General features: G+C 39.6%; 1 protein-coding gene across 1 annotated transcript in view; it reads left to right on the top strand.

The window, feature by feature from the left end:
- bahd1 (bromo adjacent homology domain containing 1) overlaps positions 1-11,265 on the top strand; it is a 13,123-nt gene extending 1,858 nt beyond the window's left edge. Inside the window, 6 exon segments of the mRNA XM_079641182.1 lie at positions 2,744-2,766; positions 2,769-3,208; positions 3,976-4,135; positions 4,241-4,320; positions 6,810-6,901; positions 7,147-11,265. Coding sequence (XP_079497308.1) covers positions 2,744-2,766; positions 2,769-3,208; positions 3,976-4,135; positions 4,241-4,320; positions 6,810-6,901; positions 7,147-7,339 — 988 coding nt within the window. The 3' untranslated portion in view covers positions 7,340-11,265.
- Positions 11,266-13,855: the final 2,590 nt, after the last annotated feature.

Raw genomic sequence — 13,855 nt, 5'->3', positions numbered from 1 at the left:
TTTTAGCCGGGCCGGCTAAAATGATTGGTCGTGCTTTTTACAGTACTACGGCTTCCATAGATGACGTTTTTTAATGGATTTTTTGTCAAAGCACTTCAGATATTCATTGCTATCGGGATGTTAAGAGCATTCCATGGAATATAACAAAAAGTGTATCTCGAGCCGGCTTCTCAAACTTACCTACCCTACCTTTGATGCACTAGTATCTGTCTTCTTGATGGCACTTATGTAACAACACTCACAAGTGCCTCAGTACAGCAAAAGGAAAAAAGTATGAATTGTATTTTATTTTTGAGTTCCACTTCCTTATAGATTATCCTGTATATTTATTGCTGTTGCAGAGTAAATTGTGGCTGTGATGTAGTGAAATACCGACTTAATGGGGTATCCTACATTCCCCATAATGCAACTCAATAGACTTCCCTTGCCTGATAAATGCCAATATCTTTAAACTCTTGGCTCCAACATGAGCTTCCTTTACAGTAAAACTATTTTTTTTCACAAGTTGAACTCCCTGACAAGGAAAATTAGCTTTGTGTAAATGTACTCAGCCATCACAGTCAGACAGTAAGATTTTCCTAATAAGTATTAAACGTTCATGAGTATACTATAGTTATTCGTTTTTTTGTATGCCCCCCCCAATCCAGCTGTCAAAGCAGTACAATGTGCTGAGAATAGCTTTTATGTCAAGGCATTTTTAATCTCCCATTTTTAGAATGTCACTTGAGTGGGAGGCAACACAAAAATATCCGATAAAGGACAAGACCCCCTTTGTCTACGTTTGAATGCAAGCAGCCGGACGGTGGATACAAGGCCTGTGCAGCTAAAAGCTAATGAGCTGATTGTATGAGTTTGAGTGTCAGCAGTTAGTCACTGAGTTCAAATCAGAGAAGTGAACCAGAACAGGAAAACTATTTGTGAAGTCTACGTTATAGCACACAAACACTGTGTGCCTGACTGAGTGTGTGGGTGTACGGTTATAAACACCTGAACGTGACCTCAAAACAACACCAATTACACGTGAACACACACCAGTGTACTGCTGGGCCTCTTTCTCTCTCTCTCTCCCTCTCTCTCTCTCTCTCTCTCTCTCTCTTCCTGTGGTCTGCAGCAGCCAAAAGCAGGTCAGGCTGTGAGAGCTGAGAGTGTTGTTCGACGAGAGCTCCACAAACTATTTAGGTTTTTAAAAATAGATTTAATAGAAGACATTTTGACATGTCACAGTAGGAGAGAGCATAGGTGTAAATAATAGAATTAGGCTTTCTGAATCCTGTTATTGTGCATGTTAGCGTGTTTTGAATGGAACAGCGCCATCGTTATTATAGGTAAGTAACACCTGTGGTTTTCCTGCCATGACCAGTCAAATGTCTGCTGTGAACATGCCTGTGGTCCACCCACACAGGTGTTGACACTCTGTCTGATTACACCTCCTCTCAGCACTGAGTGGGAGGGTGCAGAATTGATTGGCATTGCCTCGCCCTCCTGTTCATTTGGTTGCACCTGTTGGAGCAAATTAACTCTCACCTTATTAACTCTCACCTTATTTGGACCTCATGGCCAACATTCACCTGAGCAGAGGTCTAATAATCCAAATTGAACCCCTGTGAGGGCTTGCAGCAGGGCCTTCAAGTTTTAGCCAAAAGTAAAATTACACTTGGAGAGCCATTGGCGAGATACCTCTTGGTGGTCCTCGGATGGTCTCTTTTCCCCTATTGAGAAGTTCCTTCGACTATGGTGTGTTCAGGAGCTTGAAGTAGTTATGTGGGAACAACTGGATTTTGTGTTGTACTTTATATTGCTCAGATAGTTTAAAGGACAAATTGATATCTGATTACACCACATGGATGCAGCACAAATGCTCTTTCTTGCAATTAAGGTGAAACATAATTTGTATATCCGCTGCTTGATTTGCATCCACTGAAAAAGAGGTTGTTCTTTTGAACCATGCTACACCTTTCAACCAAGTTGTGTGATAATTGCCTAAAGCATAAGGAGTAAAACCACCCACAGGTTAGTCAATATTGTGAAAGCAGCATTGTAATCTTGTAGCTGCTTGAGGTTGAGCCACTGTATAATTAACTCTATTGCAATACACATCTTAATTTGCAGACTATGAAATGTCAAATAAATGGAGTAAAAGGAAAATGTCTCCCTCTTTAAGTAGTCCTTGGAAAACAGATAATTATGTTATTGATACTCATTAGATACATATTTAGTTGTGTGTGTATCCAAGAAGTACCTTAACCCTTAACATATATGTCATGGATGCTTGCTAATTCAGTTGGCCGTCAGTAAACCAAAGCAGCTTGATGTCTAACCATAATGCATTCTCCATGTAGGAACCTCCTGGATCCAGGAAGCTGACAGATCCAGTTTGAATAAATTGACTATTAATTCAACTTAATGTCATCACCGCAGCTGTGTCATGGGAGTGTGCACAACCTGATCTCGTTATTTCACACAGTTAATGTTGGTGTTTTTCATTGTCAGCTTGTGTGTGTGTGTGTGTGTGTGTGTGTGTGTGTGTGTGTGTGTGTGTGTGTGTGTGTGTGTGTGTGTGTGTGTGTGTGTGTGTGTGTGTGTGTGTGTGTGTGTGTGTGTGTGTGTGTGTGTGAGAAAGGCTATAATTGATCTTAATTGAGGCTCTTTTTGTTATTTCTGCTGCTTCAGCGGAACTAATAACAACTGAGTGTCATTCGTGTCTCTATTACGTGACCTTGTTTAAGCTTGTTGATCACTGTAGCTGCTCCTTCAAGGACTGTGTCTCACACTTCATTATGTTGCCTCTTTTCTTGCTTCCTCAGACGACTACCCGTCTACCCTCAACGACCATCACAGTCCCTCCTCCATCCCCATCTGTCCCAGCCCCAGAACCCTCACTGGCTGCCCCTTTCCCACTGTGCCTGCGGCTGGCCAATCAGTGCCCCACGTTCAGTCTCCGCTGTCCGACCCCAGCCAACCGCAGCCTCCTCCGAAGGTGGCGAAGGAGAGTCCGCAGAGCGCCAAGTCGCCCAGCGGGTCGAGGTCTGGCGGCAGTGGCGGCCTCAGCTCGGCTGTCTGCCTCCTCAACAGGGACAAGAAGCAGAAGCTCCGCGCTGCCAGTGTTGGAGGGCGAGCGGTTGCCAGGCAGCAGAAGAACGGCCGCCAAAAATCCACCAACGGCTGGCAGCCGGTCGGCCTGCCCTTTCAGAGGGAGGTTTTCTCTGTGGTACGTAGAGAAAGTCATGCTGGTGCTTTCTGACACAGCCACCAAGGTGCCGCTTGTAATTACATGTTGGGTCGTTAAACTTGACTGTCGTCAGAGGAGGGAGAAGGGGAGTGTAGGAATACTCTGCTACAGTTAAAGGTATTGCTATCAAATGTAGCTCAAGTAAAAGTAGGAAAGTCTTAAGCATCAAAATATACTTAAGTTACCAAAATTAAAAGTACTCACTATGCATATTGGCCCATTTCAGAATAATATAAGTCATATGTTCTGATTATAATTATTGATGCATTAAAGTGTTATCAGAGCTGGTAAAAGAGCAGCTAGTTTTAAGTACTTTGTATACTGCAGGGTAGCTTGTGAATTTGACTCCAGGTGTAACTAAAATGTTATTTCAGTGTTGATTATATTTCATATCATTAATCCAAATCTTCAAGTAACTAAAGGTATCAAATCAATGTAAATACTTACATAAAGTACAAGTACCTCCAAATTGGACTTCAGTACAGTACTTGAGTAAATATACTTAGTTACACCTCTGTCGTAAGATCGTTTGGGATGATCTATCACGCTTGTGTTATTGTCTAATTAGAGCTCAATCGCTGTTTTCTTGAGGTTGGTCCAAACACCTGTCTGTCGACATTTCTGCTGAGACACACGAGTCACTCAATACAATCACATCCTGGAGCTTTTTGTGACTCCACAGCCTCTCACAGCTCATCAGTGTGTGGATGCTTGAGGAGTCAGTATTTCTGCTGCCCGTGTTACAGGGAGAGGAGGCGCTGGTGCCCAGGAAGTGCTTCGAGGGGGTCCAGAGGGACGGGGAGCTCATTCGGGTCAGAGACACTGTTCTGCTGAAATCTGGAACTAGAAAGAAGTCACTGCCTTTCGTGGCCAAGATCTCAGCTCTGTGGGAGGAGCCAGAGTCAGGTAGGACACACGCTGCACACGGCACAGGAGGAGTTGAGTTAATGCTGTAATAACTGGCTCTAGCGCGGTGGTGAACTGTGTGTGTGGTTGTTTGTTTTTCTGCAGGAGAGCTGATGATGAGTTTGTTTTGGTACTACCGTCCAGAACACACACAGGGGGGACGCAACCCAAGTCTTCATTGTGAGGTGAGAATATCCTTTGTAGATCTTTTTTAATTTTTTGGGATCACATGACTGCAGCAGATCACGCAGTCATCTTTAGTAAGACACCATTCCAGAAAGATCAATCTGTTTTTTATGCTGCTATTATAGAACACATAAATAAAAATGTAATTTTAAAACAGGATGTTTCTTTCTTGCAATAGTAGATTTCCACACATTCCTTCATATTCAATTCATAGTCCCATTACAGGTTTTCTAAAATGATTTCTAACAGTCCTTTATGGATTGGGTTTCAGGCTTTAAGTAATTCTCTGAAATTGCTTTTCTCGCAGCTGTACTCTGTATTCCAAATAAATATTTTGTTTTGGTATTTGTGGATGTTTAATGTAGAAGCCCAAAAGGAAGTTTGTCCAAATTAAATAATATTTTTCATCCCAAATATAGTCAGTAATTCTGTATAAATCTTCCACCAGAGTATTTACTTTTGGACAGGTCCAAAACAGGTTTTAGTAATTGGCTTCCTGGGAGCCACAATTCCTGTAGCAGCTGAAAGCTCGAGTGCTAAGAGGTGTGATAAATATCTTCTAGCTCACTCACCAAACAAGCTGAGAAGCAAATATTTGTATACCTTTTGGAAATAGTGGTTTCTGAGTAGTCGGCAGGGGAAAATGATATACCTGTACACCTGAAACACAGCGTCAGTTAACTGTGCAAATCCTTTGTAAATCAGAATCAGTGTGCTTCACTTATAATTTATTGAATTGATAAGGCTGTAAATATACTTTATTATTCTCTTTGTCTGAAAGCTCTACAATAACAACAATAATAAGATAATCCCACTTAATCAAGATTTGTCTGTGTATTCAAAGCCTGATGTTGCCTATTCGTCTGTGTCATAACCACTATAGAGTGGCGAAGTCACGCCCACTTACTTCCGCATCATGGGACCTTATTCCGAAAAAATAATACATTGAAGTCAATGGAGAGAGAAAACGTATCTTTTGATCCCGTTTGAATTGTGCCATGAATTACACATATGTTGTTTGTCAATCTTAAAAAATAATTTCCATGTCAAAAAATTCAAAGTTTGTCTTAAAACTGTTGAAATATAAGACTATGAAAGCTACGCAACTAGAAAGACTACAAATCCCAGTAAGTGCTGTCATAACTGATGTATTCCCTCCAGATAGCTAAAAATACATTTACTTACTGTACTTACTTACTTTAACAAGATGCCTGTGTGCTTTGTACCAGGTTGTTATCAATCCAGTAATAGTACCTCTTGCTCGTTCTCAACTAAAACAAAACACGAGAGTGTACCTTGTTAGCTTATGTTAGCTAGCTAACATTAACGTTAAACATTACACTCGTGTTACTCACCAAAACGATGTAAAGCCGGTCCCGCATGCTGGCTCTTATGGAACCGACTAACTCCACTTTTTCGTATTTACAGCTCTCAACATGCCCAGACTTGTAGTGTTTTTCACCTCTTTTAATACTTTTCGCCTCATTCTGAAAGAAAGAGGTGAAATGTACCAACGTGACGGCCATCTTGGTGTTGGTGACGTGTGCAAGACCAGAGTTGTAGTTCATTGAGCGCTTCACACAAAAAAATGTGTAACTTCACAGTTTTACGACACATTTTAATTTTTTGGACTTGCAAAATTATCTTTTAAATTGACAAACCTCATATGTGTAATTCGTGGCACAATTCAAAAGGGATCGAAAGAGAATCTTTCTCTCCCCATTGACTTCAATACATTATTTTTCCGATATAAGGTCCCATGGAGGTCCACCGGAAGGGGGGGGACTTCGCCACTCTATTGTTGCAGAAAACGATTCAAACACAACAATGAGCCACATGTCCCTTCATTATCATAAGCATTGTCCCTGTTGTTTATTTTGAGTCAAAGATCTTCCTGTTGCACGTAAATTATTTCTTCTATACATATTAATCTAAGTCACTTATAATAACACAAAATATATATTTTTGATCCATAAACAGAAAAGGGAAGTTGGAAAGTACTGAGAAACTGAATTAGGCATTACTCTTCCCATTCAATTCTTCCTATTTATGCTGTGTGAGTTTGCGTCAAAACAAGGTATTACAATTTAAGACTTCAGAGATTTTGGCTTTACTAAGAAATTGAAATGTTTTTGAAAGAATTTGAAACAACGGACGTACATGTTGAAAGGCAGCTTCTGTTGTGCTTGCTCCGTGTTATCAGTGCTCTCCCAGTGGAACAAGTTGCACTTTAATAAATCTCTAAAAACAATAAACCACAACAAGTCTGTCATTTCTCGGCTGTACAAACAAACAACAGAGCAGCAGCATGAGAACAGAAGCAGGGCTTTGACTCAGAGGAAGAAACATCTTTCTCCTGCGAGTCTTTTCATGTGGAAGTGAAGCAGCTGGTGTACAATGAAGACTGTTTAAGGCTTAACCTGATGTTTAAACCAAGTTGATTTTATGTTTTGTTTGACGCTAAAATGAACAAATCTTTTTTTTCCAGAATGAAATCTTTGCATCCCGTCACCAGGATGTGAACAGTGTGGCCTGTATCGAAGACAAATGCTATGTCCTTACATTGGCACAGTATTGTCGGTAAGAATGAACATTTTGTGGTGGCTTTCTGGAGAATATTATTTTGCACTATGTTGCTTTAGAAAGATTCCTGCTGAGAAAATCCTAGAATGCTGTTTATTTCAAGCTCAAGAATGCATAATGTTTAATAAAAAGTAGGCTATTCAGGTTTCAGACAGTTTGAACCTGTAGAAGTTATTGTAATTGTTTCTCTAAATGCTTTTGAAGATGGTTGACTTTGATGTCCTGTTTTTGTGATTTTCCAGATTTTGTGCCTTGGTAAAACGCCATAGGGAGGGTGTGCGCGACTGTGCCGCCTCCCTGGTGGTGCCACCCGTTGTTGGCAGCGCCATGCCCCCCCACCACTGTGTGCCCCAGGACGTCGACCCAGAGCTGGTGTTTTTCTGTCGACATGTCTACGACTTCCGCTACGGACGTCTCCTCAAGAACCTGCAGTAGCATCTGACGGGTCATGACACATAACGCTACGGGACGTGAGATAATGTTCTGAATCCTCCACAACATTGATTAGCCACTCACCTACCTGCTGCCTGTGTGACGGGAACTGGAAGTTTAGGGATGAAGGATTGAGACATGAGCTCTTTTTGTTTTGAAATAACATACCACGCATTTATTTAGTAAGAGTAATGGCTTGACATATTGTATGAGAGTTTATATGGCAGTGTAATGGTATTTCTCTTACATGGCTCTGTGGTGTCGTAGCGGCTGTGTGAAGAACCTGGAGCGTACTCTGCTGTAGAAAATGCTACTCTAGCTCTAGAAAATGTGACATTTCATAGTAATGAAGGGAGGTTGATGTTACATGTGAATATTTTACTGTCTGCCCGACAGATATCAGACTAATGTGTCTGGATGATACGCCATATCTGAAGAACATTTGAAGTATATTGATATCGAGCTGCATCAGTCCTTTAGAAGTAGGAAAGAGGTTTCAGTGGCTGGAGATTTAGTCAGACGCCTTACAGGAAAGCTCCCAAGTGAGGTCTTCAAGTTTCTTTCTAAGGAAAAGTTTTTGTTGGATAAGATGATCAATGCCACTCTTATGTCAGTATGGTAAAAATAACCATACTGCCAGCATCAGTTAGCTTTGCATACAGACTGAAAATGGGCCTATAAACCGAGCCTTGCTAGCTGTTTCCCCCTCTTTTCATTCTTTGTGCTAAGCTAACTGGCTGCTGCATCCAGCTACATATCTACAAGACAAACATCGATATCAATAGTATCGTTAGTTAGCTTAATACATTTTACAGTTATTTAATTTAAAGTAATAATCTCAAAGATGATCATTTAAATGATATGTCACTATTGCCTATTAAGGTAACACAATTGTGTTTAACCATACTGCCCACTGACGAAAGCCCTTACCCTATCAACATCTCTGCTAAAAACCATAAGCAGTGATCTTTAAGAAGTGAGAAAACACACCCACGACTACCGCCTTTTTTCCACCCTAGAAACCAAAATAGAGATCTTTGAGATTGTTATTTGCCATTTACATGTAATGGTGATTGACCTGTTGGTCTATGGACTTTCACCACAGCTGTGAAGATTCTTCTTTCTTTTTTTTTTATCAGGAAGTTTTTAAATTACTCAAAATGTTCTTTATTACCACTGACTAAGTGCATGCACAGCAACAATGAAATGTGGACGTTTTTTCGCTCCACCTGTCATGATTTTCCCAGAAAAGTATAGGTTTTATGACATAATTGTAATCCGGCAATTCACCAGAGTGGTGGTTATCACAATATCACATTTCAGACCTGCACTCTAGGAGCAAAGCACACTTCAGTTTGTTTGACAGCGTCCAATGAGCCAAGCATCGAAGGGATTTTTGTTATGCCAATGCTGAGGAATATTTTACTTTCTCAAAGCTGCTTGCCAGAGGTGTGACCTGACTCCGGTGACAGCTAACTGTATATTTGCATTTATATATCTGGATGAGTGTGTGTTCGTGGCAGATGGCATCAGTTAGTCACTTATATTCTTGTTTCTTCACCGATGAGATGGTGAGTAATGTATTCAGTGTAGCATTTAGACCTGTGATGATGATCCATTCCTATGTTTGAGAGAAAAATATGTATTTATTTCTGTACTGAGAAAATATAATTTATTTTCAAAAGATAATTTTAGGGAATACACTGTTAGATGAGTGGCTTTCATTCCTGATTAGAGAGAAGTTCTCCCCTTCTTAGCTGCACTGTCGAAGATAAAAAAAAGTGTGTTATTTTGCTATAGTACTTCTGTGACTGATTGAGCTTGCTTGCCCAATACAAGCCTATTAAATGTTGTGTTGAGATGTTGAAGGCCTCTGAGGACATATTAAGAAGGATCTTAGATACAGTTTGAAGGACACCTGCTAACATATGACTAAAGATGCTTAACCTGCAGGACCAAAACGTACCTTGGCCTCTCCCAGCTTCCTGTCGTTCTCCTGTCACTCCTCCTCAGATGATAAAGCTTCGCCTCTTCACCTTTGAATGCTGAATGCTGCAATGATTTAAACCTACCTTGCCATTAGCCTGTGCCCTTGATCTTGCTGCCTTATAGAACATTCCCAGCCTTTCATTTAGAAATGTGTACTGATGTCGGCCGGAGGGTCATGAAGCTACTTGGTGTGCTGATCCAGATTCCTCCACCATCAGATTCTTGCGATCTAAAAGGCATCAACGCTTTTATTTTGACAAGTCCGCCCAAGTTTTGATTTATATTCAAAGAGATCTGTTAAAGGAGCAGTTCAATATTTTTGGAAATGCACTTGATTCCTTTCTTGTAAAGAGTTAAATGAGAAGAACAATACCACAGTCTTAGCTGTGTGCTAAGTATGAAGCTGCAGCCAGCACTCAATTAGCCTAGCTTAGCATTAAGCCTGCAGGTGGAAACCTATCGGTTGGCTCTGTTGGTATAGGTAACATGTATCAGTATCTCTAAACCTGTTGTCTGTAAAAATCCAATCTTTATGTTAAGCTAAGCTTACTGTCTGTTGGCTGTAGTTTTATTTGTAGCGTACAGACATGATTGTAGTTTTGATTTTATATTTATATCTCAGCAAAAAAGAACGTTTATTTCCAAAATGACTGAATTTGTAGTTTTTCGTTTTTCTTGAAGAACAGCAGCTGCGTCATTTTAATTTCATCAGCTGCAAATTAATTTCATAACAAGATTTCATGGTGGAATAAAAAGTATCAAAATGCCCAAAGAAACTTTTCTAATCTACTTCTTCATCATAATCCACCTCACAGCTGTCCTTCTGTTAGCCCATTGTGTTTCAAACAAGAGACACAACTTCCTGGCAGAGCTTCAAGCTGTGAGGAAATGGATAATGCAGCAGGAGTGTTTGAGACGTTTTAAGTCTCTGATTTGAAGCTTATTGGCATTTGAATCCTTTGTATGACATGTTTTAAGATGAACAAAAGTACTGCTCTACATGAACTTCAAACAATTTACAGCCCCCTTTAAAAGCCTGAGGTGTCTATGAATTGAGACATCTTGGACTACTTCTGCTTTACTCCCTGCTGTTCAATGTGATGAGGAGATTAATTTGCTGTGTTAATTTACAAAAGCTGAATTTATTTATAAATGGATTAATATTTGACTTTCAAATAAGCCTCCTCTGATTAATATGTTAGTATTTGTTCATTCATTAGGCTGTAATGAAAAGCATAGTTCCTGCCATTTCAATCAAACCAAAGGTTATTGGTCTGTACCAAACTACAGTCACTGTTTCTCAACTGAGACATTGTATTGTATTTTGAAAGATGCTAGATGTACAGTATCCCAGCCCACACAGCACAATCCAACAAAGCAGAACTGGGTATAGCCTACTAAATTTGGTTTTTCAATTTCAATTCCCCCGGGGCGTTCTGGATCAGAGTGCGAGACCACACACACGGTACACATTATGGCCTTAGGAATCACTCAGCAAACAAATTCTGTTTAATCAAGTTTTGTGAAATGTATGTCTTAATTGGTCCTCTGTGCCTGTTCCCATTAACCCGTATTTACTCTGTTTTTCACGATGAGAAGTACTAGCTGTTGTTTTTTACCTACCTTCCAAATGCCTTTCATTTTTGCAAAATGACACTGGTCTGATCTTGAATCACCACAAAGAAATGTTTGCACCAAAAAGAGAGAGAGAAGGGAAGGTACCGAAACTAATTTAAGGAATTTAGTTTCATTCACAGGTGTTAAAAAAACCTGACGTTTGGGTCTTCTGATGTGAGTTTCTGTTCATATTATTTGCATGGTGTTTTTTTTTGTATATCTTGGAAATATTAATCGCAGCACAGATTATTTGTATGGTTTCAAATGGACCTCTGTAATATAAGAAAAATATTTAATTGTAATAAATAATATATGAGTTTGAACATGTGTTTGAGAGATTTCTTTATGCGATGTAGTTTAATGCTATAGCCAGGTTGAGAGCTGTAGTAATAGTTGCTGCCCACATGGTGGCTCATTCAACCATTTATGTTTTATTAAATACAGTCATAACTGTGATAAGAGCACTTAGATTTTAAAGGGTTTGGAATAATAATATCAATGATTGTATTACTTTAGTATGTCATTATTTATTATATTATTATTTTTATAAAACATTTATGAATCTTTTTTTTTTGTCTACAGGAAAAAGTTAATGCAGGTCCACAAACAAATATTTGGGGTAGAAGAATGTATCCACATAAACTCAATATATTTCTGTGTATTTATGACTTATTCATTTAAACAAACAATTCTTATCAGTCAGCAATCTTTTTGTTTTCTTTATGGACAAATTAATTTAAAAAATGTATGTAGCTTCAGAAATGACCGTTACTCCTTTTTGTTGCCATTAGGAAGATAACCAATTGCAGTAATGAAATAAGAAAATATATAACAAACTGTATTTCAAGAAGGACACTCATCTACGGAGCCCCCTAGGGCAGGGGTCCCCAACCCCCGGTCTGCGGACCGGTACCGGGCCGCAGAGGTGTTACTGCCGGGCCGTGAAATAGTATTGTAATATTTGCAGAATTATAAATATATCAAAAACAAATCAATTCATTTTTATTTTTTTATTTTATTTTATATCAATCATATTATTTCATCCAAAACATCCAAAATAAATCAAAATTGGTTAGCATAAGGTCTCAGCCTCTCGTGCACAGAGAAAGTTACAGGTGGTGCGCCAATAGGAAGTGGAGCACACAGGAGACAACCTTTTCATCGCAAACTGTTATGTTTGTGGGGGAATGGCAGTGCATACATTATTTGAGATATATTTCGAACTCGAACTTCATTTTAAGGACATTGCGGTCAGGGGTGCAGAGCTATTTTTTTATTTGTAAAGCCTCCTTCACTTCATGAAATGGCTGCAGCATCAGGAGGCAGCCTCTGAGAAGTGCAGCACCAGCGCGTACACACCGCCTTCACTGTGTTCCCCACTGCAGGCTGCTACGTTTCAACCACACACACCTCTACAGGCACACACATCGAACGGCCCGATTATTCCCCCTATTACTCGTTTTATGAAGGAAATGTCCGGTCACAAAGGCGCATGATGTGTGTGTGTATGTGCTCTGCTCAGCTCCGCTGTGTGTGTGTATGTTCGGTGTGTTTGTGTGTGTTCAACAACGGCATTAAAATTACCATGAACAGTAATTTACACACATCTGGCCATCTCCATAGGTATGTGGGTGTTCCCAAAAGAAGTTAGTTTCGATGTAGTGCTAAATGCTGTCGGAGTGCACCAGAACGAACGCCCCGGTATGACGTTATTATGGCTGGCTAACAAGCCCAGGGGTCTCACTGACATTTCAGTTATATCAATATCTGTACAGTGGTCCTAATTTGTTTTAATTGTATCCTGGTTTTAAACTGTGTTAATATGTTTTGGATGCATATTGTTCTATTATTTGTTCAGGCTGTTACATACAATTAGCCACTGTTACCACCTATATTAGGCTATATTATATATTATATTAATATTTGTAAAGCGGTCCTAATGTTTTGTTTGAATTGTATCCTGGTTTTAAACGTTAATATGTTTTGGATGCATATTGGTATTTCTTCAGGCTGTTAAATACAATTAGCCGCTGTTGCCACCTGCTGGTGAGTAAATATTCAAATCAGTTAAACATTTTTGTAATGTATCTGCCGGTCCTTGGCACAATAAAGGTTGGGAACCACTGCCCTAGGGGACATGGAGAAGAAAAGAAAAAAAGTTTTGAATAAACAAAAACAAAAAACTGATATCTCGCAAAACCCTGTTGCAGTTTGTAAACGGTCCCTAAGCACTTCTCTCCCTCCTCAAGCTGCAGATTGTGACCAATTCTTGATGTTTAGCTCGGATGACTGTGCGTATCGAACTGTTCTCATAAAAAAGACTCTGTAGCTCGTTGTCTATCTTGCTATGATTGTAAAGTCATGTTGTTTGTATTTTTGCAACTTTATGTTCATGAGTTATTGATCCGCGAAATTCGAATCTGTCAATAACTCAGCTCAGAGGGACGTGCATGTCCCCTCGCTCTGAGTGTTCTCTTGAGGTGTCTTCACTTTTGTGAAACCCTTTATATATACAGTCTATGTGTGAAACCCGTGCCTATTGCCAAGCACTGATGTTATATCTTCATATTTAAGGCCAAGCTCAAAGTAAAATTGATGAACCGCTCCATTGTTGTGGTTTATGTGTTGCCGTAGCAGCCGAACTGACCAGGAAGTACATTGAGCTTTTTTTTTTTCAATAATTTTTAAAATTATTACTTCTCCATGTCCCCTAGGGGGCCCCGTACTTATCCTTTAAGTATACATAAAATGCTAAGAAAAAAATTGTATTTTATTCTTATACCATGAGTCATTGATTTATTTTCATTGCTTAGAGCCATCTCCTTTGTATTCGACCTTTCTAAATCATTCCTCTCCTTCCACTGAAATATTACGATCCCATTTATCTGCTACACTGCGTTGATAATGAAAGGT

The sequence above is a fragment of the Notothenia rossii genome, assembly GCF_949606895.1.
Source record: "Notothenia rossii genome assembly, chromosome: 7".
NCBI classification, from domain to species: Eukaryota; Metazoa; Chordata; class Actinopteri; order Perciformes; family Nototheniidae; genus Notothenia; species Notothenia rossii.
This window is presented reverse-complemented; position numbering and strand designations above follow the sequence as displayed.